The 25,895-nt window shown below is 48.2% G+C and overlaps 1 protein-coding gene across 3 annotated transcripts in view; it reads left to right on the top strand.

The window, feature by feature from the left end:
* The window catches only part of VPS53 (VPS53, GARP complex subunit), a 135,176-nt gene that overhangs the window by 102,894 nt on the left and 6,387 nt on the right, over positions 1-25,895 (top strand). For 2 of the 3 annotated variants that reach the window (XM_027861786.1, XM_027861788.1), the window contains exons 15-20: positions 301-448; positions 3,361-3,443; positions 4,519-4,597; positions 15,650-15,798; positions 20,045-20,114; positions 25,111-25,248. In XM_027861786.1, the coding sequence (XP_027717587.1) occupies positions 301-448; positions 3,361-3,443; positions 4,519-4,597; positions 15,650-15,798; positions 20,045-20,114; positions 25,111-25,248 (667 nt within the window). Of the gene's footprint in view, positions 1-300; positions 449-3,360; positions 3,444-4,518; positions 4,598-6,564; positions 7,439-15,649; positions 15,799-20,044; positions 20,115-25,110; positions 25,249-25,895 lie in introns of those variants that run through there. The other variant, XM_027861787.1, reaches the window with a different exon arrangement.

Raw genomic sequence — 25,895 nt, 5'->3', positions numbered from 1 at the left:
TTCTTCCTATCAGGAAATGCCAGTCTAACTAGTCAACCCCTACAGACTCTCTAAGGATCAAATATGTTGTGAACACGCCACTGATGGCTAGGTAATACTTGCTGTCTGTACTTCCTACAACTGTTGCTCAGAGGATTTGAACAGATGAGGGTCAAGGTAAGGTCAGTAGGAAAAAGGCTTATAATTGGACTTAGGTCAGGTCCAGTCCGTTTCTTGCTTTGTCTTGCGAGCTGCCCTTTTTCCTGCTCAGGAAACACATTAAGAGTGTGGGCCTGACCACCTCCTCTCCCTCTTCCCCAGGACCACTAGCACCAGTGGAGGGCTGACCATCAGTAGCCTCCTCAAGGAGAAGGAGGGCTCCGAAGTGGCCAAGTTCACTCTGGAGGAGCTCTGCCTCATCTGCAGCATCCTAAGCACGGCCGAGTACTGCTTGGCCACGACCCAGCAGGTGAGCAAGCCGACGGCCCCTCTTCACCCCCGGACTCCCACCCCTTGTTCTCAGTGCGAGAAGACTGAGCCGTTGGAAAGGCAGTGGGTGCTAGCTCCGTGCAGTTTAGAGATACATCTGGTTGATTCGTTAGTGTTTATCAAAGAAACTTTTAAAAAATGTATTAATTCACTTTGCTTTGACACAAAAGACACTTCCTGAAAGCCCTCAAAAAAGTTCAAGCAAAAGGAAACCTCATTATGACCCTGCTGTGTGACCTTGGTCAAGTCACTCAGCTCCTTGGCCTGCTCATTTGTAAACTGAGGGGTTTGGACTAGGCGAGTCTTCCAGCTTCAGGTCTGAATAACCTGATTGCCATTGTTCGCACGTGGCTCTTTCTCCTTCAGTAGCTTTTCAGTTGTCTGTGGATGGGAAGCATATGCCTTTGACCTTGGATGATGTTGACCATTATACATGACCCAAGTTTAAATTCATAGGCTTGACCATGGAAAAGCACAGGAGAGGCACTGTAATGCCAGAGGTTCTGAACCTGAGGCCTGTGTTCTCTTTAATGTTTGGATAACTTTTTCAGTACAGTTGGTTTCCTTTGTAATCCTATATATTTTATTTTGTGCGTTTAAAAACATCAGAAGGGATCCTTAGACCTCTCTGGACAGCTGCCGGAGGGTCCAAGGCACAAAGAAGGTGAAGACCCCTTGATCTAATGAGATCTAATTGAATCCTCCCATTTCACAGAGGAGACTAGTGAAGTGCTGAGAGGTTAAATCACATGGGGGTGAGTAGCAGACCTGAGATTCAAGCCCAGGTCCTGTCATCTCAGACCTTCTTTCCCATCCACCTTACTGCTTCTTTTCTCCGGTTCCCCCCTGTGAACACAAGCAGCAATTTCAGTAGTGGAGGCTACCCCTGGAGGAGAATGACTGAGCAGGAGAGCCCAGCGGGCGGCTCAGGGCACTGATGTAGGGGGCATACCCTCCTCCTGAAAGTGGGTCACTAGCATCCCCTCATACAAGGAGGACAGTGATGTGCCTCATTGTGGAAGGGGCTGTGCTGATGCTTGACCTTTAGCCATGATGAATCACTGCCAGTGATTCCATTCTCAGGAGTGGTACCCGTTGAGGGAGGCCCCTGGAGGTTTGCGTCTGCCTCCTGAAATTGACATCGCATCCTCACTCTGCCTAAACAAGCAGCTTGTGTTTGGGACCATGACGTGCAGGAAGTGCGTTGCAGGAAAGGCTGACAACTGTTTGTTGGAGCCACCAAAAGTGGCAGCATCTCAGTGAGCTGAGGAGCAGAGGAGGCCACAGAAGAGCCCTCTCTTTGTACCTTTCTGTGCTCAACATGAAACTCACTAGAGGTGGTCGGGGCACTGAGGGATGCCTGTTAAAGTCTCAGCCTTTTCCTAGTGCTCTGGCTAATTCTTTATGTTTGTCTGGGTCGAAGGAAGACCGACATAAATTATTACTGAGTCGGCGTGACCTGCAGTTCTTGTATGCCAGAGGAAGAATGTATGAGGCCAAATAGAAAGTGTTCCCCAGAGACTTCACTCTTGGTGTTGACCCAGTGAAAAGCAGGCATGGAGTTGTTGGAGGGGAAGAGGCAGTTAGCAGTAATGTTCGGGGGAAGGGAACGTGGGGCTGCCTGGTGAGTGACCTGCAAAGAGTTGAAAGCAGCAGTCTGCAGCCTGTGACTGCCCGAGAGACACAGCTTCACAACTTTCTTGTTACAAGCAGACTTGTTCGGTTTTCCCAAAACCTTGGGTTCACAGCGGTGGCATGGGACGTGGGTTGATGTAAAAGTCCCTGAGTTGACCAGTTAGGCCTGAAAGCAGTGGAGAAGTGGGGTGTGCCAGTGGCCACCTGTCATATTTTCCCCTCCCCCATTTGAAATGCCTGTGAGTCAGTGGGGAGGGAGGGAAGCCTTGTGGGGATTTCCAGCCACGCCCCTTCCCTCCTGAAAATAGCTATGGGCTGCAGGAGGGGCTAGAAGGTAGCTGCCCCTTAGGTTCCTGGGTAGGGGGGCAGCAGGGAAAACCTGAGCCCAAAGTCAGGGAGAGAGCCAGGAAGGGGAGTCAGAAGAGAAGAAGGGAGAGGAGAGGCAGGCACGCCTAGGGGACTACATGGATTTGTAGCAGATGCTTCAAATGATTCCCTGTGGCCCCATTGTTGTCCATCACCTTTATCCACTCCAAAAACAAGGAGTGGGGCTGAGAAAGGAAACTTGGCTCTTCTTCTTACTGACCTTTTCTGTAGGAACCCCTCATCCCTACCAGTACAGTCATCATGGAGAAGAGGAGGGCTCTGTTTCCCATCTTGTCTCTGGCATATGGAGTACATGACAAGATGGCGCAGCCAAAGGGGAGGTTCCAGGATGAGAGCCTGGGCTGAGGGTACACAGCGACGAGTATGGCAGTTCCCCAACTCCCAGGCATCTTTGGGGATTCTTGGAGTTTCTAGCCTAGAGTGTTTTTCTTCTGAGATGTTGGGAGAAAGTAGAATAGGGGAACCTGTGGTGCCCCCTCACCTCCACAAAAACTCCCAGAGCTTGTTGGCAGACCCAGGGATGAGGAGGAAGGAATTTGTAAAGCAGGGGACCATTAAAATGGATTACGTGTGTGGTATAGTGGAGAGAAGCAGGAGGACCTGATTTCAAATCCTGCCTCCGACACTCACCCAGGATCCCTGGGCAAGGTACTTAATCTCTCTTTGCCTTAGACATAAATTCCCTGGATTTATCCACTAAGCTATAGATTAGTGGAAGGAGTTCCCATGCCTGGAGTTCTTCAAGCTGACAGCATCACAGATTCTTGACCTATTTGCGTAAATGAGCCCTTCTATTTAAATGAAATGCTCTGCACAATCCTCTTTGGGGCCTTCACTAAATATGTCATCATTTTCTTTGCTTCCTAACAGCTTGAAGAAAAACTCAAAGAAAAAGTTGATGCGAGCCTTATTGAAAGGATCAACCTGACGGGGGAGATGGACACATTCAGCACGTAGGTGCAGCCAGCCTTCCTTGGGGGGCCTGCCTTTCCCTCAAGGCCTGTGGCTGAAGATGCCTTTGACTGGTGCAGGATTCATCTCTTTTGGGGCCCTAGGGTAGATTGTGGTAGTGATACATGCTGCAGTGTAGCAGCCTGTGAATGATTGGGCTCTTCAGGGTGGGTACCAGTCTACCCTCTGTGATAGTAGAGGGAAGAAAACCCTCCTGCAGCGTCCCTGAATGGGGCACAGATCCTTCTAAGCCACCTGATGTCAAACCACAGAGGGCTTCCCATGGCAGGTTTTGGCCAGCCTGACTTCTACCTACCAGATAGAATAAGTCAGTGAACAAAATTAAGTGTACCAAACAATTCTGAGTTATAAAAAAGCATGATGCTTGATCTGAGTACTGTCTCTGTGTGTGCACGTGTGTGTGTGTGTGTGTGTGTGCGTGCACGCATGGAGAAATCTAGAGCTCCCAACTCGGGAACCAGTCTTGTCTTTATAGAAATTGATAGGATACTTTGAGAAGTAAAGCCCAGTCCAGCTGAGAACAAAAGCTCACACAGAGTCATTGCCTTCCTGGTGTTCCCCTGCAGGATGAACCAAATGTGATCAGTTCCTATTCTAGCCATATTCAGCAGGAGAGGCCAGGGATCAGCTTTCACTTAAGAAATTAATTGAAGAAAGCTCGAAATTCCCTTTAGCCATGGGGGCATTTTTTAGTTTCCTGTTTCTCTGGCTTCTGTTTGCAGCGCTAACACAAATATTTGGGGGGAAACGGTATAGCAGATTTTTGTGGGAGACCAAAAGGGATTTGGGGAGGGGAATCAGAGAGAGTCCCCATGGGAATTCCATGTCTAGACCACATGGAGGGATGACAGGATATATTAACAGGAACAGACCAGCCAGCAGGAATGCCAGAAATATTGCTGTCATGTTCCTCTTGAAATATATATTGAGCCCGTCCGATTACTTTATGGTTGGAGCCTTTTCACAGGACGGAGGCGACAGGAACCCCAGTTTAAAGAAAATGATCGTTAGCGTTTTAGGCTTGTCACTGACAGATATGATGTGTTTGCCTCACAGTGTCATCTCCAACAGTATTCAGCTGCTGGTTCAGGACCTCGATGCTGCCTGTGACCCTGCTCTTACTGCCATGAGCAAGGTAGGTTTTCAAGGAAGGATCCCCACTCAACTTTGACGAATCATTCCAAAAGGCTTCCATGACCCTTTTCTGAGAGCGACTGGCTCCCTACGTGCTACAGGTGTCAGCTTGAGGAGCAGAAAGAAGATCCTTTTTTGTACCTGCTAGCCAGGAGCCCCACCCAGGGCACAAGGCTCAGGGCACCAGGAAACTAAAACTAGTGTCAAACCAGTGAGACAGCAACACATGGTGCTCCCTGAAAAAATGAGAGATCAAAAGGATGAAATCAGTTTCTTGTCCTTCTAAAGTAAGAGACGGAACAAGTGTCTGCTGTGTGTGCGTTCAGCAAACAGATGGTGTTTAATTGGTGTCCACAACAGGCCAGCTTTCTTTCCTGCTGCTTTCAGGCACGCAACATGTTTTCCTCACCACTGTGACATAAGTGTCTTCAGGAGGATCTCTCAGCAAATGAGTAAATCCTCCCTGGCTTTACTGCCTTTCATTCTTACCCACCAAGAGCTTTGCCCACTTCCCTCTAAACTCGCTTCTGGCTCCATTGTTAGGAGACAGCCAGAGGGTAGAACCTTGAACTCATTGAGTCCTTGGAAGAATTTGTGTCAATAATTCATTACTTATTATCTGAACCATTATTTGGGGGCTTCTCAGCTTCTACCCTGGGGTATTTATCTTCGTGTGTGTGTGTGTGTGTGTGCGCGCGCGTGTGTGTCTGTGTGTATGCACGCCCACATGCACTATGTCTCTCTCACTGGGTTTCAAACTTCTAAGGGCAGTGAATGGACCCCGTACCTTCTTTATATCCCACAGAGCTCTAGGCAAAGCTTCCCATCTGAGTACCCACTCAGTGCACCCTGTAGATTAGGTGAGCCGGGAAGTGTGAGGTTTTTATTTCTAGAGCAGCACCAGAATGAAGCCATCCCCATGGAACCTTCTAGGTTCCCAGGTTCCGCTGCCTGCCCTTGGAAACTCAAAGGGAAGCTTTTCTCTAGGGGCAGCTTGGGCCAGCAGCCAGCGCTCTGTGTAGGAAGATGGGGGGGGGGGGGGGGGGAAAACTGTCCATGCCAGAAAGTTATATAAGCAGAAAGTTGTCTGAATTTGGGTTCACAGAGTATTGTAAATATTTAGTGAAAATAGAATTAAAACTGCAACTCTTCTTAGCTTTGTCCCAAGGTGGGGGCCATGAGGGAAGTGGGGAGAAAAGACGGAGGGAGGGAGTCTTGATATGCTGAGTGTTATGAAGTCACGTTTCCAGAATCGTGATTGTTTCACCAATATGCCTTCACCCTGGGAATTCCTACCAGACTTTGGTGTGTCCTCACTTGAGCCCTGTTTTCCACATTCTCCTCTTTCGTGTACAAGCAGGTACTTCTGCTCTGAGCAGGAGAATGGAAGCTGATTCATCCTCCTGAAAAAGTCAGAAACAGAGAGTTTAGGGTTCATTTTATAGGCTCTGATTATCCCCTAGCTGCTGTTGAATGTTAGCTGTATCCTGACCATGATGCATTCCAGCTGCCATCTACCCCCAAACCTCTGCACACTTTAGGTTGGAATGCAGCTGGTGAAAGAATTTTTACATTTTCCAAAGGAAGAAGGATCCTGCCTCCCTCCCTCCTCCCCTGCTCTCCCCCAGTAAAATAACACTTGTAGGGCTTTAACACTCCAGGTGTTGCTTATATGAACTGTCAGTTCATTAGGTGGTTTTTCCTCACACTTCTTGTCTCCCCATCCCCCCCCTTGCCCCCCAAAAGCTTCCTAGCCAGAAAATATTAACAAAGACTGGATCTTCAGACTGAGTTGTTTATACCATAGAAAAACCACAGACTTGGGAAAGTAGCAGCTGGTAGGCCATTGTGTTTTGTTCTTCTGCATCTTTGGAGGAAAATGAAATCCATGTGATGAAAATGACCAGATATAAACAAGCCAAGTGGTCGTAAATTGACTAAACAAATTCTTTCTGTTCTTGTCCCTAGGTTCTGTATTTTCTATCCATCAGGCTGTCAAATGTGGCTTCTTCCTCTAGGACTTTGGAAAGCTTCCATTTTGTGATACGGTTATTTATGGTGGCATGTTCCATTTGGCTTTGCCTCCTGTTGAATAACTGGTGTCTGAATAACTGTTCCTTATAAAACACACTTTGAGTCTGCAGAAGATGCATGACACTATACTGGGAGCACTGGGGCTTATGTAATTAAGGCTGGACACAGTAGGCTTACCATAAAGTCAGGGACTTTATAGTCGAATCTTGGAGACACAGTGGACTAACCAGTGAAATAAGTAAGCAATAAAATAAAGTAAAATAAAAACACATGCACATACCCTGACAACTGAAGAGTTGGAGTTCACTGGATTAGAAAGGGGTGGCAGACAGTTCTGAGACAAGCAAGGAAGTGGGAAGAAATTGAGCCAACACCTAAATGATTAAAGACACCTGATTAGCCAAAGAGTGGAATCGGCGAGCTCTAGGCATAGGGAATGGCTTGGGTAGAAAAACCAACATACGATCAGAGCGGGAGAGAGACACACAGAGACAAAGTTGTCTATGCTTGTCAAAGATTGAGGAGATTTATCTGAATGGAACCAGTAGGCAGTATAAATTGTGAGAGTAAGGCCTCTTGGTAAGACGAATCATAGCGAGTTAGAACTGGAAAAGGACCTCAGCTGGTCTCTTTGGTGTGTCAGTGCTTTCATTCTTCTCATTGACTCTCTAGAATTCCTCACAACAGCTCTTATAAACCTCCTATCCTCAAGCCCCTCCTCTTCTCTGTCTCCCGTCTTTCTTACACAAAAAAGAGGCCAGTCATTATGAGCTCTCTCTTTTTAAGACCCCTTGACATCATCCCCCTCTTCCTTCTGAAAACAAGCCCAAACCAGCCTTCTGTCTGCATCCTTGATCCCATCTCCTCCCCAAGCTTACCCTCTGTCGTTTCCACCCCCATTTGTAACCTCTTCCTTTCTACTGACCTCTTCCTGCTGTATATCAGCACACCTGGTCTCCCTCATCTTAAAAGAAAATGTACTTGGTTCTGCCATCCCCTTAAGCTACTGTCCAGTATCTCTCTTTCCTTTCCTAGCTTCTTTTGGCCTGAGTGTCTCTGCCCTCACATCCCCTAAGGCATTTGGAGATGTTGACACGGTCCTGGTCCTTGTTCGCTTTGACTATTAGTGAGCAGATCTATTTCAGAAGACTCCTTGAACTTCCTTGTTGGAGAAACATTTCAGTTCATTCTCCAGATTTTTATAATGGTCATTTTATGATAAAATGTTCATTGTATTTGTTGACTTGACCACATTTCTTTTTCAAAATGGCATTTTAATTAATATCTTCTGTTTTTATATTATCTACATTTCCTAATGTATCTTAAGGTTGAGGAATGTCTATCCCCTCCTCATCCCTGCCCCCAAATCCATCCTTTATAATAAGGATTAAAGAAGATGGGAGGTGGGGGCAAGGAAGTCTCTAGCAGAACCCCCCAGAACATTAAAGTCTGATACTACTTGTAGTACTTCACACCCGTAATTCCCAGCTCCTGCAAAGAAGTGGGGGAGGCATCTTCTATCTTCTTTGGAATCAAGCTTGGTCATTTTGATTTCACAACCTTAGGTTTGTGTTGTTTTCCTGGTTTTACTTCGTTTTGCGTCAGTTCTTATGTGTCTTGTGACTTACTAGAATTCATCATTTTTTACAGTACAGTAACATTCCATTACATTGGTGTACCACGTTTGTTCAGCCACTTTTTATTCAGTATATCAACAAGCATTTATTAAACGTGCACTGAGGAATACCAAGAGAGGCAGGGACAAAGAGTCCCTGTCTTCAGTGAACTTACATTCTAGAAGGGGAGGTGATAGATCCATAAATCAGTACATACGCAGAGCCTATACAAAGCAGATTGGAGGGAGGCTGCCACTGCCAAATATACTGCTACATATGGGGCCTTTAGAAGAAAATCATTGACCTCCTCAGAGTATATGCCCAGCAGAACTCTGGGTATTTTAGTCAGTTTCTTTGTATAATTCCAAATTGCTTTCCAGAATGGTTGGACTAATTCACATCTCCACCAACAGTGCAGTGTGGAACATTATTTTTAAAGCTACTGTTGCCTTTGGGGCTTTGCCTTCTGACGTTTTGAAGAATGATACTTCCTAGTCATCTCTCTCCCTTTCCTCCCTTCTCACTCTCTCTCTCTCCTTCTTCCTGTCTCCCCTCTCTCTGTCCCACCATTCTTTTCTTTCCCTCCTTCCTTTTTTCTTCTCTCTCTCTTCTTTCTCCCCCTTCTCCCTCCTCTTTCTTCTTTTTCACGTCCTTTGTCCCTCTTCTCTTCACCTCCCTCCTCTCCCTCCCTTTCTTCTCTTCTCCCCCTTTCCTATTCCCTTCACTCTTCTCCCTCCCTTCTCTCCTTTCCTTTCTTCTCACTCTTCTCATCTTCTCCCCTCTCTATCCTTCCCCTTACCTCCTCTTTCCTCTCCCTCCCACCTTTTCTCGTTAATGCTGATCCTGGCAGCCTTAGCAGCATTTTCTCCTCAATCAACATGTCACTACTTTCTTTTCCTGGAATTTTGGTTTCCCTACATCTTGGGTCCTGCTTTCTTCCCACATTGTTTTTTCTTGTTTACCGATTGCCAGTTGAATACCAGCTGGAATAATCCCAAGAAAAGCACAAAAGGCAAGACTTGAAAGTTGGAAAACTCCATTGAAAATGTCAGGAGCAAAGTTTACCAGAAGAAGTTAGGCTCATATTTCCACTGATGGCTTTTCATGATGTTTGTTCTTTCTTCCAGTCGAGCTACTGTTTACGCCCCGCCCCCCTTTAAAAATGCAAATACATTTATATTGTCCTCACCTTAAGGAGCAAGACCTACTTTGGATGGCCAGTAGAGTGATTGGATTTCTTTTACCAGTAGATTTGTTTTTCAGGGGATGTTAACAGGTAAAGCCACAGATTGGCCAGGAGAGCTAATGGGCAGCCACTGGGCAAAGCCATTGAAGTAATTCGCCAGTTGTTGGAGGCAGTGAGTGACAGGACAGCCCCCATGGTACATGCCAAAGCTGTGTTCGCCAAACAACAAAGGCATTGGTAACGTCCTTGGCCCACTGCATTTTAAAGTATATATTCTCATTTTGTTTAAATGAGTGAAATCGTGAATCAGTGTTGTTGTTTTTTAACTTGGCTAACAGAATCACAACTGGCTACGGTGTGAGGCATTTCATTTTTTCCTGCAAATTGACTTCTTGTGGCTATAAGAGGCAATGTAGCCTAATGGCCAGAGTCCTGGAGTTGAAGTTAGAGGCCCCACTTCTAATGCTGTTTGCTCTGCCTGGAATACTGATCTGCATCCTAACCATCCTTCAAGATCCAGCTCAGATGGGGTCCATTGGAAGGTGGAGCAAAGAGCTCTTCCCCAAGCCTCCATTTAAGGAGGGCACCTAGGCCATCTGTCTCTTCATCAGCACTCCCCACCCCCCTTCTCAGCTTCCTTTTGTGTGTTGTCTTCCCCCTTAGATGGTAAGCTCCTTGAGGGCAGGGACTGGCTGTCTTTTTCATATTTGTAGTTCCAGTGCTTAGCAGAGGGCCTGGCACATAGTAGGCACTAAATAAATGTCTCTCGACCTACCGACAGCCCACACTGACCTCTCCGCTTCCCGACTTCCGTAAGCCAGACTAACTGGCTAGCTTGGATATTTGGAAGTCGTGTTAAGTTGTCTCCTGTTTGTTTTATGGATGCGATCCTTGCAGCAGGATGGCACGATGATAGAGTGCTGGCCCTGGAGTCAGAAAGGTCTGGATTCCGATCCTGCAGCTCGTCTTTCTCAGCAGCCCCTTCCCTTCTCAGAGCCGCCACTGATCCTCTACAACTTAGCTGCTCAGGTGGATACTGGCTTCAGGCCACTCCAGTGTGGGAGTTCCCACAGAAATCCCACAGATTTTTGACATGTTAAATATTGGCCCAAGTGCCCAGCCAGGACTGACGGTGGCCAGCCATTATTAGAAGTAGTTAGACTTCTCACTTTGGTGTGTATGTGTATGTGTATACAGGGATTAGACCTGGTAGAGGGAACTTCCAGGTAAAGAAACTCTCTCTGCCAGTGCATGTCAGCCCCTCTTCAACATAGAGTCTTAGTTGCTAGTGCACTTAGAGATTACGTGACTTGCCCAGGTCACGGAGCCATCACGTGTGCCCAGTTTTCCCCGTTTCCGGGGCTGTCTTTGTGTCCGCCACACCAGACTGCCTCCTATCAAATGATCAGAAAGGGACGTGAGGAGGAAGGAGTCTCTCTATCTCAAATGGAAACACTGCAGTTTTTAATTAGGTGCTTATGAATGGGCGATTCTCCCGTGTCTGAGTCTGCCAATATATACCATACTGCTGTTGCTGTGTTGATAGCTGTTGCTAGTTGTGAATTGATGGGATTACAAAGAAAACATCCCAGAGTCACCTAGGAAATATCCATAGCATAATTACCCTTGTCCCTCCCTCCATCTCCCACGCAGTCTTAATTTTTTTTTTTTAATTTTGTTAAATAAGGTCAGGGTTGGGGAGTGGGGAGAGAAGAAATTACATGGAGACATAAAGGGCATAAGAAGGTTTTGGCCTCTCCCTAATGAGATCATGTGGCATCACCTAAAGAATTTTCTCATCATTTGGGTGGAGTCAGTTCCCTAAAATCAGATTGAAGGAAAAGTCATGGTAATAAGATAAAAAAGTAATGAGGAAAACATTACACATAGCAGGGACTGGAGATGAGTTACAACTTCTCCTCCAGGGCCTCATTAGGGGATGGAGCTGACCTGGGTCCTGCGCAACGGCAAGCTCTGGCAGGCTAGACCTGCCAGGCCTGGAAAGGCTTTGAGGACGTGCCCAGGATGGACCTTGTGCCCTTCCCCTAAGGACTAGCCCAGTGAAGTGTGGAGAGGCTGATCACCAGGGGACTGGGCACCATGTGGTTCACTGTTTTTCAGCCGAGGCAGCTCATCAAGAGCCTCGTCTCGAGGCATCAGGGTGTTCAGATTGGCTTGGGCATGACATTGTTAAAATGACATGTCTTTGAAGTTTTGAAGTGTTAGGACATAAAATGGGCCCGAGCCTGGACAAACGTTCTCTTTGGAGCAGCCCAGGCCCTCTGGGCCTGTCTGGACGTATCTGTCTGTCGTGGTTCTGGCCATAAAGTGGCCGTGTAACCTGGAGCAACATACTAAACCTCTAGGCCTCCATTTTCTCCTCTGTCAAGTGATGGAGTTGGTTGAATAGATGGTTCTTAAGATATTTTTCAGTTGGAAATTTGATCCTCTGGCCTGCACATGTGTGAAGCCCCCACCTAGAGGAGCAGCATAGCACTGGTGGCTCTTATGGAGAAATACTAGTTCATGGGTTTGTTGGAGCTCTATAGAAGCTACAAAACCATCCGCGTCAACGTCTGTCTTTTTTCCCCTTCTTCTGAGAACCTTATTTTCTTGCCAAGAAACATTAAGACCACAGAACTGTGTGCCTCCATTTCTGCACAGAGAGTATTTGGCTTGGTATTCTTTTGAAGGAAGGGTCAGCATCATTTTGGGAGGCCAGCTTAGCAGGATTCTTCTATTACTTTCATTCTTCTCATTATTAAAGGACCCACACTTAAGCAGGACATGAAGAGGTGCTAATCCTTAGCTCTCACGTCCAACTATGAGTAAGGTCTGAGTGGAGCATGGTCTGGTGGTGGTAGCACTCCTGTGGTCCCTGCTGCTGGCAAGAATGAGGCTGCTGGATCCCTTAAGCCTCAGCATTCTGGAGAGCTAAGGCCAAGTAGGTGTTCACACTTAAGCCTGGCACCAATTTGGTGGGCCACCAGCCTGCCTAAGAAGGAGCAGACCCCCCCCCCCCCCAGGTTGGAAAAACAGAGTAGGCTAAAGTTTCTGTGCAGTCAGCCCAGGCTTGGGTCCATAAGTGGCCACTGTACTTCCAGCATGGGCGAGAAGGGGGGAGATCCAGGCTCCAAAACAGAAATGGAGTGGAGGTGGATACTGTCATCCTAGTCAGAGACCCACCCAGGCTGAGAGAGGCCTTGAATAACTTTGGACTTTTCTTTTTAGATTTCATTCATTCATCAGATGTTAACTAATTGTTCAGATTGCTCATTACAACCTGTGTAATGTACTCTGTGTTAACTCCAGAAGAGCTGCAGAGGTAAATAAGACAGTCTCAGTCCTCCAGGAGTTGGTGGTCTAGTGAGCATTAAAGAGCCTGTGGACAGATTAGTGCCGTGCAGATTCACCTGGGAGAAGTGCCTAAGAGTGGTACTGGTTACCATGAGGTCATAGGAGAGAGAGCGCGCTCATTTCCTCCTTCCCTGCTGTCTCACGTGGTGACTTGGCCTTGCTCCTTGCCAAGGCTACCCCTCTACTTGTTCAAATGACCCCATTCCATCCTGTCTCCTCCGAGTGCCCCCTCTGCCATCCCCACTCTTTCACTTACATTCAGTGTCTCCCTGTCTCCGGGCTCATTTCCTGCTGCCTACAAACCTGCCCACATCTTCCCCATCCTGAAAAATCCGTCATTTGATGCTCCCATCCTTACTGCCATCCCAGATCTCTTCTGTCCTTTGTAGTTAAAGTCCTCGTTTGATAGATGCCCTTCCGTTCTCTTCTCCTGTTCTCTCCTTAACCCCTTATAGTCTAGTTTCTGACTGAAACATTGCACATGAGCAAGAACTGGAGGTGAGTTCCCAAAGTTACCAGGGATCTCTTAGTTTTCAAATCCAGAGGCCTTTTTCAGTCCTCATCCTCTTTGACTTCTCTGCAGCCTTTGACATGGCTGGTCACTCTCTTCCTCTTGACGTTCTTTTCTCTCTAGGGTTTTAGGATAGTATTCGTTCTTGTCCTACTTTCTCTGACCAGTCCCTATCATGCTCTCTAACCACAGGTGCCCCTCTAGGTTCTGTGCTGGGCCCTCTTCTCTTCTCTTCCTATACTACTTCACTTTTTGATCTCATCAGCTCCCTGGGATTTAATTACCATCTCTATTTAATTACTATACTCTAATGAGTCTCCAGTCTGTTTCCTTCCTGAGTCTCTGCTGACCTCCATCTGCCTTTCAGACATCTTGAACTGGATGTCCAGTAAACAGCTTAAATTCATTGTTTCTAAAATGGAATTCGTCTTTTCCTCTAAATCCTCCTTCCATTTCCTTAGACTTACAACACAAGAGTCATCCTGGGCTCCTCATATCTCTTACCCCCCATATCCAAGCTGATCTAAGACCTGTCGATTTCACCTTTGCAGCATCTCTCGAATATGCCCCGTCTGTCCTCTGACACTGCTACCATTGTGGTGCAGACCCTTATCACCTCCCATTTGGAGTGCTGTAATAGCAGCTGGTGGGTCCACCATCCTCAAGTCTGTCCCCACTACAGTCCATTCTCCAATCAGCCACTAGAGTAATTTCCCTACATCGAATTTGTGATTATGCTACCCCTCTACTTAATCAACTCCAATGGCTCCCTGTCACCTCCAGGATCAAATACAAAATGCTCGGTTTGATGTTCAAAGCCTTTCATTACCTGAGCCCTCCTACCTTTCCAGTCTTCTTACATCTTGGCCCCCCAACATGCATTCTTCTTCCATCCGGTGACGCTGGCCTCCTGGTTGTTTCTTGAACAAGACCCTCTATCTTTTGGCTCCTGGTATTTTTTCTGCCTGTCCCCCTCGCCTGGAACCCTCTTCCTCCTCTGCTCTGACTGCTGACCTCACTGACTTCCTTTAGGTCACAACTAAAATCCCCTCTTTTACTGGGAGCCTTCACTAACCCCTCTGGGTTATTTCTTATTGTTCCTGAATAGCTTGCTTTGTATAGATTTGTGTGCATGTTGTTGCCCTCGTTAGATTGTAAACTCCTTGAGGGCAGGCACTTGTCTTTTGCCTCTGTTTGAATCCTCAGCTCTTAGCACAGTGCCTGGCACATAGTTAGCTCTTAATAAGTATTGATTGATTGATTGACTGGAGCTATCAGTTGAGTTGGACCTTGATGGATGAGCATGTGGTCATCTCTCAGTACTTGGCATGGAACCCATCCTCCAGATTTTGATCCTAGGTTGGCTTCTGCCAGCCTCCTAGCAAAGCACCAGGCTTCCATCTCCCTGTTGTCCAATCCCTGTACACTTAAATGGTGCAAATCACTTTCATATCCACTAAAGCAAAACATAACCAGGGTTGAGTAGGAACCATAGAAAGTCATATTTTTCAGTTATCTATTGCTTTGGACCACATCATGGGTTCTGTCCAACCTTACAGATAATTGATAGCGGACCATTGATGGCTTGCATACTCAGGAATAACAACTGCCCCGGTTTTATTTTCTTTTGGAATAACACTCAAGCTTTGGCTCTGACCACAGAAGGCTGGAGACTCTACTTCTATCATTTTGGGTAGAGAGTTGTGCTTGGTATATGTTATGGTCCTGTACAAGATGAACAAGGGTACAAGATGTTTTTGGAAGTGCACTAGGAGCGAGTGTACCATGTGGAGCATCTGCTGCTGCTGTTCCTCAGACTAGAAGAGAATACATTCAAAGACGGTGTGATGGCACAGATAGGGTCTTAGTGTGCACAAAGGATCCATTCAGATTTGTTTCTCCGTCATTTCAAGTTTTAGAAAATTCGTGTGATGGATTGATGTAATTCCCACGAGAAGGGCCAGGGTAGCTGACAGACAGATGGGATTCCCCAGTTGGATCTGCCCTGAAAAAACAGCGTATAAATTCCCTAAGTGGATGTGGTTTTGTCGAAGATGAAGATACTGTTCCAGGCTTGAGTAACAAGATGAGAGAAGGCATGGCCTTTGTGCATGGACGTCTGGGCTCAGAACAGCACATGTCTTATGTCGTGCTTTGACAATCCCACACCCTACTGCACTCGGGCAAACCAGGCAGATTCCTTTAGGAACCAGGTGAAATTCCCAAGGTTGCAGACTCCTTCTCTTCCCCCTGCCCCATCTCCACCAACTCTAAAAGCGCTACACCTTGCAGCCTATCCCTTGCCTAGCTCCAGGACTCACAACTCTCCCTCTGTGCTCCTTTTTCCAGATGCAGTGGCAAAATGTTGAGCACGTTGGTGACCAGAGTCCATATGTCACCTCTGTGATTCTTCACATAAAGCAGAATGTCCCCATCATCCGAGACAACCTGGCCTCCACACGCAAGTACTTCACTCAGTTCTGCATCAAATTTGCAAAGTAAGTTTGGGATTTTTCTTTCTACTGTTTTCTTAAGAAAACCATTTTACCTTTTTTTTTCTTTTTTTTTTTTTTTGGCTAGGCAGTGGAGTTAAGTGACTTGCCCAGGGTCACAAAGCTAGTAAGTGTCTGAGGCCGGATTTGAATTCAGGTCCTCCTGATGCCAAGGCCAGAGCTCTATCCACTGAGCCACCTAACTGCCCCCCATTTTACCTTTTCTTAAGAAAAAAAGTGGAGTGCTTTCCATTGTCTGATTGTGACCCAGTGCCCTGTGGACCTTCCCTGGCCCTTTTGTTAAGCCAGATCTGTCCTCTAGCACAGCACTTTTCCAACCCCATTTGGCAATAGGAAAAAGGTTTCTGAACTTGCAACAACCAAAAATTAATTAAAAATCAGACACATGATGAACCTGAGGTGTTTCTGGCAGCACTTGCCCGCGTCGCATCTCGAGATTTCACTGCAGCCTTGGTACCGAACACAAAACATGCGCACTTTGCACTCTTGACTGGTTCTTCCCAGTGCCCCCCCAGGCACACTCCAGGAAGGCAGACTTACTTCAGTGTTAGTCTAAGAAGAGCATTATTAGAGTCAATATGGCCTTTAAAGAACAGAGAATATCACAAAGCCAAGTGGAAGTGATTTGGGAATCAGCAGCAGCAAGATGGCAGAGGATAGAGCGCTAGCCCTGGAGTCAGGGAAACCTGAGTTCAAACTTGAAAACATATAGTAGCTCTATATCCCTTGGCAAGTCATTTAGCCTCTCTGTGCCTCAGTTTCCTCAGTTGAAAAATGAGGATCCTGATATCACCTGCCTCCCAGGTTTGTTTTGAGGATCAGATGAGATGTTTGTAAAATGCTTTGCAAACCTTCAAGCGCTATATAGATGCTGCTGTCGTTCTGATCTGAGGTTTTGTCTGAACCACACCAGTCTTTTGGTGTACGTAGTCAAGAACTTTCTTTAGTCATTTTTTGTGGTATTTTGTCTCCTCAACTATATTAGAAACTCTTCAAAAACAGAGGCCGTAGATTCTCTATCAGGGGCTCTTAACGCAGAGGCCATGGACCAGTCTGAGTAGATTTCAAGGAGTCTGTGAACTTGGATCTGAAAAAAGTGACACCTTTATTTCTGCCAACCCTGGTGTTTGGTTTCCTTTGTTGTCCTGTGTATTGTACGTATACATTTGCAGACACTGTTCTGAGAAGGGGTCCTTGAGCGTCTCTAGGCTGCTGCCCAAAGCATCCAAGATGCACACAAGGTCAAGAACCTCTAGTCTCTATTCTGGCTTTGTGCCTGCTTCCTCCTTGGTGCCTCCTGTATATTTGGAACTCTTCTGAATGCATCCTTGTTTCCCAGGAGGTGTGGTGTAGCAGAAGAGCCCCCAGTCGTAGGATATTGGCTCAATCACTCATCCACCCAGCGTTTATCACAAGCACCCACTGTGTGCTAGATACCGTGCTAAGAGCTGGGACTACAAAGAAAGGCAAAAGCAGTCATCCTACCTCTGATGCTTCTTGCTCATTTGATGCTAGGCAAGTCCCTTCACCTCCCTGTGCCTCAGTTTCCTCACCTGCAAAATGAGGGAGTTGGACCAGATGGTCAGATGAAGGCCTCAGTTCCCTCACTTGTAAAATGAGGTGGTCTCTGAGGGCCTTTCCAGCTCAGGATCTGTGACCCTAGAATCCTAAGACATTTATTGTGCCTGATCGGGATGCCCAGCTACGGCACGTGGTACAAAGCCAAATACTAATAGGCAGTGACACATGTGCCGTGTAAGTGGGTGAAGACAGCTGCAGTGGGGAAAGCCCAGGGCGAGTGCCCATGGACAGGTCCCTGTGGTCTCCAGGAACTTGAGCGCAGCTTTCTCCAAGCATGAGTTTGAACATAGGAATGTTGGCCCCTTGAAGTAATAGGCGCTGTGCTGCCTGACTCCAGCCCGGTCTTCCAGACTTCCGGCTTCCCCTGAGAATGTGCCAGTTCCAGTACATAAAACAGGCCTTCTTAACCTGGGCTTCCCCCACTGGGGCTGTGGATACATTTCGGAGGGGGGAGTGAACTTGGATGGGAAAAATGACTGCATTTATTTTCACTAACCTGCAACTGAAATTTAGCATTTCCTTCAGTGATGAGTGAAGATAAACAAACATCCTTGTGAGAAGGGGTCTGGTCCACATGCGTCCCTAGACTGCCAGAGGATTCTGTGGCACAGAAAAAATGCCGAGCTCCTGTCCAAGAGTCAGGTAGCTCTGAATAGCTGAGTAGCATGCAGGCCTTTGAAGAGGGGACAGGCTCCCGCAGGGTCCTCCAGTGCTGACCGACACTGCCGTGGGCTCCCCAGGGACGAGGCACGCACCTGCACCTCGCCTGCAGATTTCTCTCCCAGTTTGTACTCAGTTAAGTCTTTGAGGTTGTTTTTTCCCCTGCTTTTCTCAACAACAAATCTTTAAGGAATAACAGGGTTGGGCTGGGTTTTACAGTCAACTTCAGTTCTGGTCTGTCAGGAAAAGGATATGGTGGGATCTCCAGCAGGGTGTTAATGTTTGCACTGTGGCAAATGAACTGAGAGCCAACATTCCCTCTTCTCTCTCTGGGTGCTCATTAGTTTGCATTAAGAGCACCGCCTGATAAATCATATCCTGACGCTCCCCATAATCACTGTTAGAAATTCTGTCTCAGTGAAAATTTATTATGCTTAAAACCTCCTACGGGGACTGTACAGGGGCTTGCTTGCCTTAGTGCACATAAAGGGAACTCAGAAATCCATTTTCTCAGCCAGTCCCAGCACGAGCCTTAATGTCCTAGGGGTGCCACATCCCTTTAAATGTCCCATGAAGCCCCCACTGAGGTGGGGCGTAAAAGCTCCTCCTCTCAGGAAGATCCAGTCTAAAGGGAGAGCTCAGAAAGGCGTGACCTCGCGCCCCTTGCAAAGCCGAGACAGCGTCTGTCGTGAGATGGGACCTGCCTTCCTTCCGATGCCGCCATCACTCCGCCCTCCAGTCTGTAATCAGAGATGTCTCTCCTTGATCCTCGGCTTTCTTCCCTGTGTCCTTCTCTAGCAACAACCAGACCGTAGGGCCGAAGCTCTGGATCTTGAAGGGGCCGTCGGTTCTCCCCTATTTCGAGGAGGGAAACTGAGACTTATTGAGGTTAATTGACCTACCCAGGATCCTACTGGGAGCAAGCATCAATTAGAATTTTAACTCCAGTGGTCACTGTTCCCACTCCCTGTGCCGAGCACCGCCTTCCTTCCCCTCCTCCTTTAGCACCGTGCGCCGGACACAGTTAACCGCTGCTGCAACCTGGAAGAGTTGGGAGGGGTGCCTTCGGCTATTGGAAGTAAGTCTCCTGTGCTCAGCGTGACCAGACCAGAGGCGAAGGCCCTTCTGGGTTCTCCCTTTAGACTCCGAGTTGCTTTCATAGCGCTTCCTTTGGCATTTCTGCATCTGAGACTTATAATGGCTTCATCTGCAGACAGAGCTCAGTCCTCTGTGCTGGGGACTTCTGGAGTCTTCCCCAATTTGTGAGACTGCTCTCCCCCGGAGGTTCCTCTGGTCCAGACTTTGCATTTTTGACTTGCTTCTCTCATGTCCAGTCGCCTGATAGAATGTAAGCTCTCTGGGGACAGAGCCTTTCCTTTTATCTTTATATCCCAAGCACTAGCATAGTGCCTCATGTAGGAGAGGTACTTAATAAATGTTTAGTTGAATTCAATTTTAAAATATAAACTTAATAACCATCAAAAACACATAACCCAAAAAACCCCAACTGCATGTAATTGAATGTAAGCAAAGAACCTGTGATTTTGGTAGTGAAGGTGTTCCGAACCAGTGTAAATTAAGTGTTCAAGGTGATGTCACATGGCCAGGGTCACACAGCAAATGTCAGAGGTGGTTTTGACCACCTGACTTGAGGCTCAGCACCAGGCTACCCCTCTCGTTATCAAATAAACATATAAAATCTTACATAAAACTCGTAGCGCTTCACAAAGGAAGACTGAGCATATTAGGAGACAGTAAACAAACCACATTTGTTCTGTGTCTCTCTCCAAATCCGCCTGAAGTTCCCCAGTCTTCGGTTTTGTTTTCTGTTTTTGTGTAGTTGCAGGCGTGTGTGCGATTCGTATCCAGTCAATGTATTTGCTCCCCTTCCTGTGGGTCTGAGGAACGAGGATGAGGGTGGGCTTTAAAGATGAGCGGACAGCGCTCTAACCCAGGAGACGCTTTCTGACGTGTTGACCTCTTTTCACAGCTCCTTCATGCCCAAGTTCATCAACCATCTCTTCAAGTGCAAGCCAATTAGCATGGTGGGAGCGGAACAGGTGAGGCAAACGCTGGCTTGCGACATGCTCCCAAACCACCAGGTGGCCTCACTTGGGTGCCCATGATGAGTCCACGCCGGTGACGGCGAGGGTAACGAGGATTCTTGTTTGGAATGCTCTTCTAGCACGTGCTGACTGGCCACCTCCAATTAAAAGGAGAGGAAGAAATTCAAGGGTCCTTTATTAAAAGGCCTGCAAAGCTAGCGTGGTGGGCAGAGGTGGCTGCAGGTAGTTTCCTAAAGGACATCCCTTGTAAAAATATGATTGCATAAAATAACCTTAGAAACTGTAGGCATATTCCACCTGACATTGTTTCTTCAGGAACATAGTGTGAGGTGGGAAAATGTGACAGGTTTGTTCCTGGTTTATCATCCAGGTAACCGCAGCAGAGATGGGCTGTGTTATGGTGGAGGCCGCTTATAAGGGGCTAACGGATGAGCTATCCCTCTTGTGGATTGGAGGCTCTTTGAGGGCAGGGCTGTTGTGTTTTTGCCTCTGTGCCCTCTCCCCCAGCACACAATTCCTTACCTGTAGTGGACTCTTTATGCACATTTGTCCAGTTGAAGCCTCATTGGGCTGTGGTGGCAGAGGTAAACTTCTTTTTTATGGGGAATGGAGATGCTCAGAAACTCTGTTCTCTTCCTCCAAGAAGCATGTCACATAAAGCCCATCCTCCCACAGCTTGTCCTTTGTGTCTTCTCAGTCCTGACAGACTTGGTGTTCTCCTCATCTGCCTTATTGGCTCCACCTCTTTAGGGTATGATGTGAATTTGAACAGGGCCTAGGTCCCCCTTTGTAATGTAGTTCCAGGCAGAAGCAGGAATGGCCAAGTTGGAAGGAAGGGCCTTTACCGGGCCCCAGCCTTCCTCCTGTTAGATTGTTCTGAACTAGTAAGTGTAGCTAGTGGCTCTGTGAGTTCTCTTTGTGAATTATTTCATATGTGTGTTTTCTTTTCATAGCTGGGGTCTAAGATTTCTGAGAAGGCCTGTGTCTTACCAATGGCTGTCAATGCCCCACAACATCTCCACTGTGCCCTGCCCCGGAGGTTAGCAAACTAGTCATTGAAGTTGAAACACGATCCCAGCAAGTGTCCCGGGAGGTTAAGTTGAATCAGCCATTGACGGAGTCTCACAGACTCTAAGATTTCCACCAGTGTTCCGAAACCCCTGACTCTTGCATATTCAACACAGAGAACTAATTCTTTCCATTGGAAATAGCAGAATAATGCCCCAACATGTTGTCTCCAGTTTCATTAGCATATGAATCTGGGGATTCTAGGCTGTTGAGTCTGTTCACTCACTGTTGAATGCAATCAGAAATGACACTGGGTGATTCCTGGATTCCTGTCCCCTTGAGCAGATCACACTCTGGTATGGTATTTCTGACCCCAGACTTGCTGAGGCCACTGGAAGCATAAAGTAGATTCACACCAAAAAAATGTTTTTCATGTGTCTGCAGCTTTGCCAAGTCATTGTAGCTGACTTAAAGGATTTCATGTCTGATAACCACAATCTTTTTGTTTTATTACATCAATCTAATACCTCATCTGTTTTTCTCAGGTTTGCCCTCCCTCCTCCTCCTTCTTTTCTCTTTACCTTCTCTTTCTCCCTTTTTCCCTCTCCTTCCTTTCAACCCCTTTCTCTCCTTCCCTTCTCTCCCTTTATCCTTTCTCTCCTGTCTCTCTCCCTCTCTGTCTTTCTCCTCTCTCCCTTCTCCCTGTTTCTACCCCAAAAAGAGCATTTGAATAATTCAGCACCAGGGTAAAGCCATCCTGGTGGGTGTGAGGTGTGTGGGTGAGGGATGTCAATTTGATTAAGTAGCATGAACAGTCAGTTGTACTTTCACTCATAAATGAGAAAACTCTTCTTGAATCCTATTTAATTTTTTCTCAGATTGCAGACATAGCTGTAGTGGTGCTAGGGAGACCAAGTATTAGCAGGAGAATCAAGAGAAATGGGTGAGAAGCAGGGCGGTGGCCCCTTTTGCCATTCTCAGGCCTCGTTGCATCCGGCCCATATTTACCTTTCTAGACAATCCCCAGCCTTGGAAACCCGAGGGTGGGTCGCGTGGCTTGAGCAGCCTGTGCTTCGTGTCTTCTGTGGAGCTGAGACAGGAGGTTCACAAAGGGAGACTCAGAGGCCAGAACAGATCCACCCTGTTATGGGGAGGTTGTGACCCAGGCCGTAACGAAGGCCGTGAAATTCAAAACTGCGGCTCAGCCTAATCTCAGCCGGCTCTGCTTTGCCAAGAAATTGATGGAGCCTGAACTCAGGATTCGCTGTAAAGCTTGAGCCTCCATAGAAAGGAAGAGCAGGCTTCTTTTATGTTACCTGGTCTGTCTTCTCTTCTGGGTTAGCGTTGAAACGTTTGAGTTACTCACCTTTCAGTGCCTTCGCTGTCCTTGTGCACACCTTACCAAGGTGCATGGAGCTTAATAGATGGATTCACAGGCGTCTCACACCCTCGTTCAGAATTCCGCAAATTCGGCAAACACTAATGAAGTACCTCCTGTGTGCCAAGTACCGTGTTCGTCACTGGGGATAAAACCAGTCGTCATAGATGAGAACTGACGTGGGCGAGGTGCATACAAAGTAGCCTAAGAGGGGGAGAACTAGGAAAGTCCTTTAAAAGTTTGAACTGAATCTTGAAAGAAGCTGAGGATTGTAAGAGATAGAGGAGGGAAGGAAGTGCCCACACTACAGGCATGGGGAACAGCCAGTGCAAAGGTGCGGTGATGGGAAATGGAATGTCATCTGTGAGGAACAGCAAGTGCCCCAGTACGACTGGGCTGTAACTCGGAAGAAGTCAGGTTCTGAAGAGCTTCACGTGCCTGGGAAAGGAGTTCATATTCAATCCTAGAGGCAGTGGGGAGCCGTTGACTTTATTGAGGAGGAGGCATAACAAGATCAGAAGTGCACTTTTTAAAAACCACTTTGGCAGCTTTGTGGAGGGTGGAGTGGATGGGGAGAGACTCGAGGCCGGGAGACCAACGACGAAAGGATGCTGGTAATCCGGATGAGTGGCCGTGCAAAGACATAAACGGGGGTGTGCGTTATAGGGTCAGAAATGATGATACGCGGCATCTGATTGGATGTGGGGGGAGTGAGGGGACAGAGGTTGTCACCTCCATGATAGGAGAAGAGAAAAAAGGGAAGAAGGAGTGGAAGATGGGTCATCGTGTATCAGGCGGAGAAGAGCGTGCAACCAGTACGGGAGGGATGGGCGGGGAGTCTGCCGAGGGTCAAGGGGAGGATGAAAAGTAGGTTGAGAGGTGGTAGGGGACGAATGGCATGAGAAAAGACTGGGAACAGATCGTGGAATTTCAGCCATTGAATATGGAAGCGTGCAGGTGGGAGGGGTGGGCTGTGACCGCCCCTGTGTGTGTGCTGAAGTGGAGGAGTGGGTCATGGGAGGGCGGTAGAGGGCACGTTGGTAGGAGAGCGAGACTGAGCCGGGCACTGAACTCACAGAGAAAGGAGAGGAAGGACATGTCCTGGTCCCTATCAGATGACCAACAGGATCTGGGCTGGGTGAAAACACAGATACAGCGAACCTCGAAGGGGGAGACATTGCTGAGTGATGTCAGGAAAGAGTCTGGGAGTGACAGCGCATGGCAGAGAGTCTTTCTGACACCCTCCCTGCAATTAGTGAGTCAGGAGCATAAGGGAGGATGCAGCCAGGAATGAAGAGATGGCCAGAGATGCAGCGTCACCCCTGGGAGCCAAGGCTTAATGAGTGCTGGAGGTGGAGGCGAGGCGAGAGCCACGGGGAAGGGAAAGAGATCGGGAGTGGCTATTAGTGGTGTGGAGTTGAGGTGGACAGAGACGGGGTGACCCTAGGCGGCTGGAGAAGGTAAGGGGGGCTGAAGGATGCCACCCTTGGGAATGAGTCTGGGCAGAGGATCAGTAGGTGGGAGGAGCAGAACCTTCGAAGGTCCACAGTCTCTGTGGCTCTTCGGGCTGGCGGTCGGTGTTGCTCAATCTTGAGGTGTCTGGAAGCAGGGCCAGGAGGCAGGTGGTGTTAACTGTGTGTGTAGCAGGACTCTGGAAGCCCAGCTCCCAGTGCTTGCCTTGAAGAAAGCGTGGTGGGAGGGTGGTTTTGGGGGGGAGGGCACCAGCAGCTGGGGGTCGAGGGGAGTCAGGAAAAGCTTCAGAGAGATAGACTCGGGCCCTTGAGAGGTTCCAAGAGACCAGAGGTGAGGAGAAGGTGCCACGGGGACGTGGGGAGGCCCGGGCTGTGGGGGCCCCCCGTGCTTGGCACAACTACTCCCCAGATCTGAGGTCTTCGTGACTCAACTCTGTGTCTGTCTATGCTGGCACCAGAAGGAGCCTGCAGAATGTCATGCTTTCCTCCAGCTGCCCTCTCTGCCATTGAGACCCAGGAAGAAGCAGAAAAGGGAAAAGGGACCGGTAGAACACAGGGGGAGGGACCGGGTCCCAGGTGAGGAAATGCCCTTCTCTAGTCTGGGCCAGCCTTCTTTGCACCTTCTAGTCTTGGAGGACCAAGTGGGAAGGTCACGCAGACAGTGTAGGGCAGTGGCAGGATGCGGGTCCCAGCTCTGAGCCAGCTCAATGCTCCCTGAGGGCTGCCGGTGAGGCGGGCCTGGCAGATCTCTCAGGCTCAGGAGTTCTGAGCTGCTGTGGGCTATGCCAGCAAGTGTCCAGCATCGTGGTGAGCCCCTGGGAGCCGCAGAGAGGGCCAGGAGGACGAGGTTGGAACCAGTAGGTCCAAGTTCCCATGCCAGTCTCTGGTGGACCTGGGCCATAAACAGCCCCTACACTTGCAGCCCAGGTGAGGTGAGGACACTGTCTTTAAAAAAAAAAACCTAACAGCAGAATGATGCTGATTCTCCTATTACACGAAGTTTTCCGTTTGACTGACGTAGACACCAGGCGTGCTTAGAGTTCAGCTGTGCGGCCCTGTAGCCACCAGCAGTGGCCAGGGCTGGCCTGGGAGCTGGGCACTGATCTGGCTGGCTCCTCTCTTGTTCTTGCAGCTGCTGCTGGATACCCATTCTCTGAAGATGGTCCTCCTGGATCTGCCTTCCATTGGCTCCCAGGTGGTGAGGAAAGCGCCTGCCAGTTACACCAAAATTGTCGTGAAGGGCATGACCCGGGCCGAGATGATCCTCAAGGTAACGGCTTGTTCCTTCCCGCCCTCATTTTCTGGTGTAATGAGGCAGCCTTTGCTGAGAGGTCTGTGGTGCGGCCAACACTAATAGCATGTCTTGATGAGGTCGTCGGTGGGAAAATCAGTGACCCACTTAGTTTACAGCAGGCATTCCAGGCCCAGCGAACTGTTACCTGCTCCTTCACAGTGCTGCTCTGCCATCTACACCTGGGGCCGGTGAAACGATCCTAGAACAAATGTTGTAGTAACTGAAGCTGGCCATGAACGGCTTGTGTGTCGAGCTTTTAAAATTCCTTTGAAGCAAACTCTGGCTTCTTAGGAGAATGGCATTGACAGCACAGAAAAAGGGCATGACACTGTAGCCTTCCCTGTCTGCCTCCCATCTACCACTGGTTGGGACGACCAGGTTGTGATTAGAGGAGAGGAGAGAGTTGAAGAAAAAATGGTCGGTGGTTGTGATGGTTACACCCCCCCCCCCCCCCCAACATTCCTGCAGCCACGGTGTCCGTCAGCAGGGGCCAGCTGCCCTTTGTCAGCTGCGGGCTTCTGGGACACCCTTTCTTCCCCTTCATTCCTTCCTGCTTCCCCCAAGGTGGTTTCTTCTGAGGAGAACTGTGTTGGAGAACTATGCTGCTCCTCTGGTCCCAGCTG

This window comes from Vombatus ursinus, unplaced genomic scaffold, assembly GCF_900497805.2.
Source record: "Vombatus ursinus unplaced genomic scaffold, bare-nosed wombat genome assembly UNPS02014768.1, whole genome shotgun sequence".
Classification (NCBI taxonomy): Eukaryota; Metazoa; Chordata; class Mammalia; order Diprotodontia; family Vombatidae; genus Vombatus; species Vombatus ursinus.
Note: the sequence above shows the minus strand (reverse complement) of the source record. Positions and strands in the feature narration are given on the sequence as shown.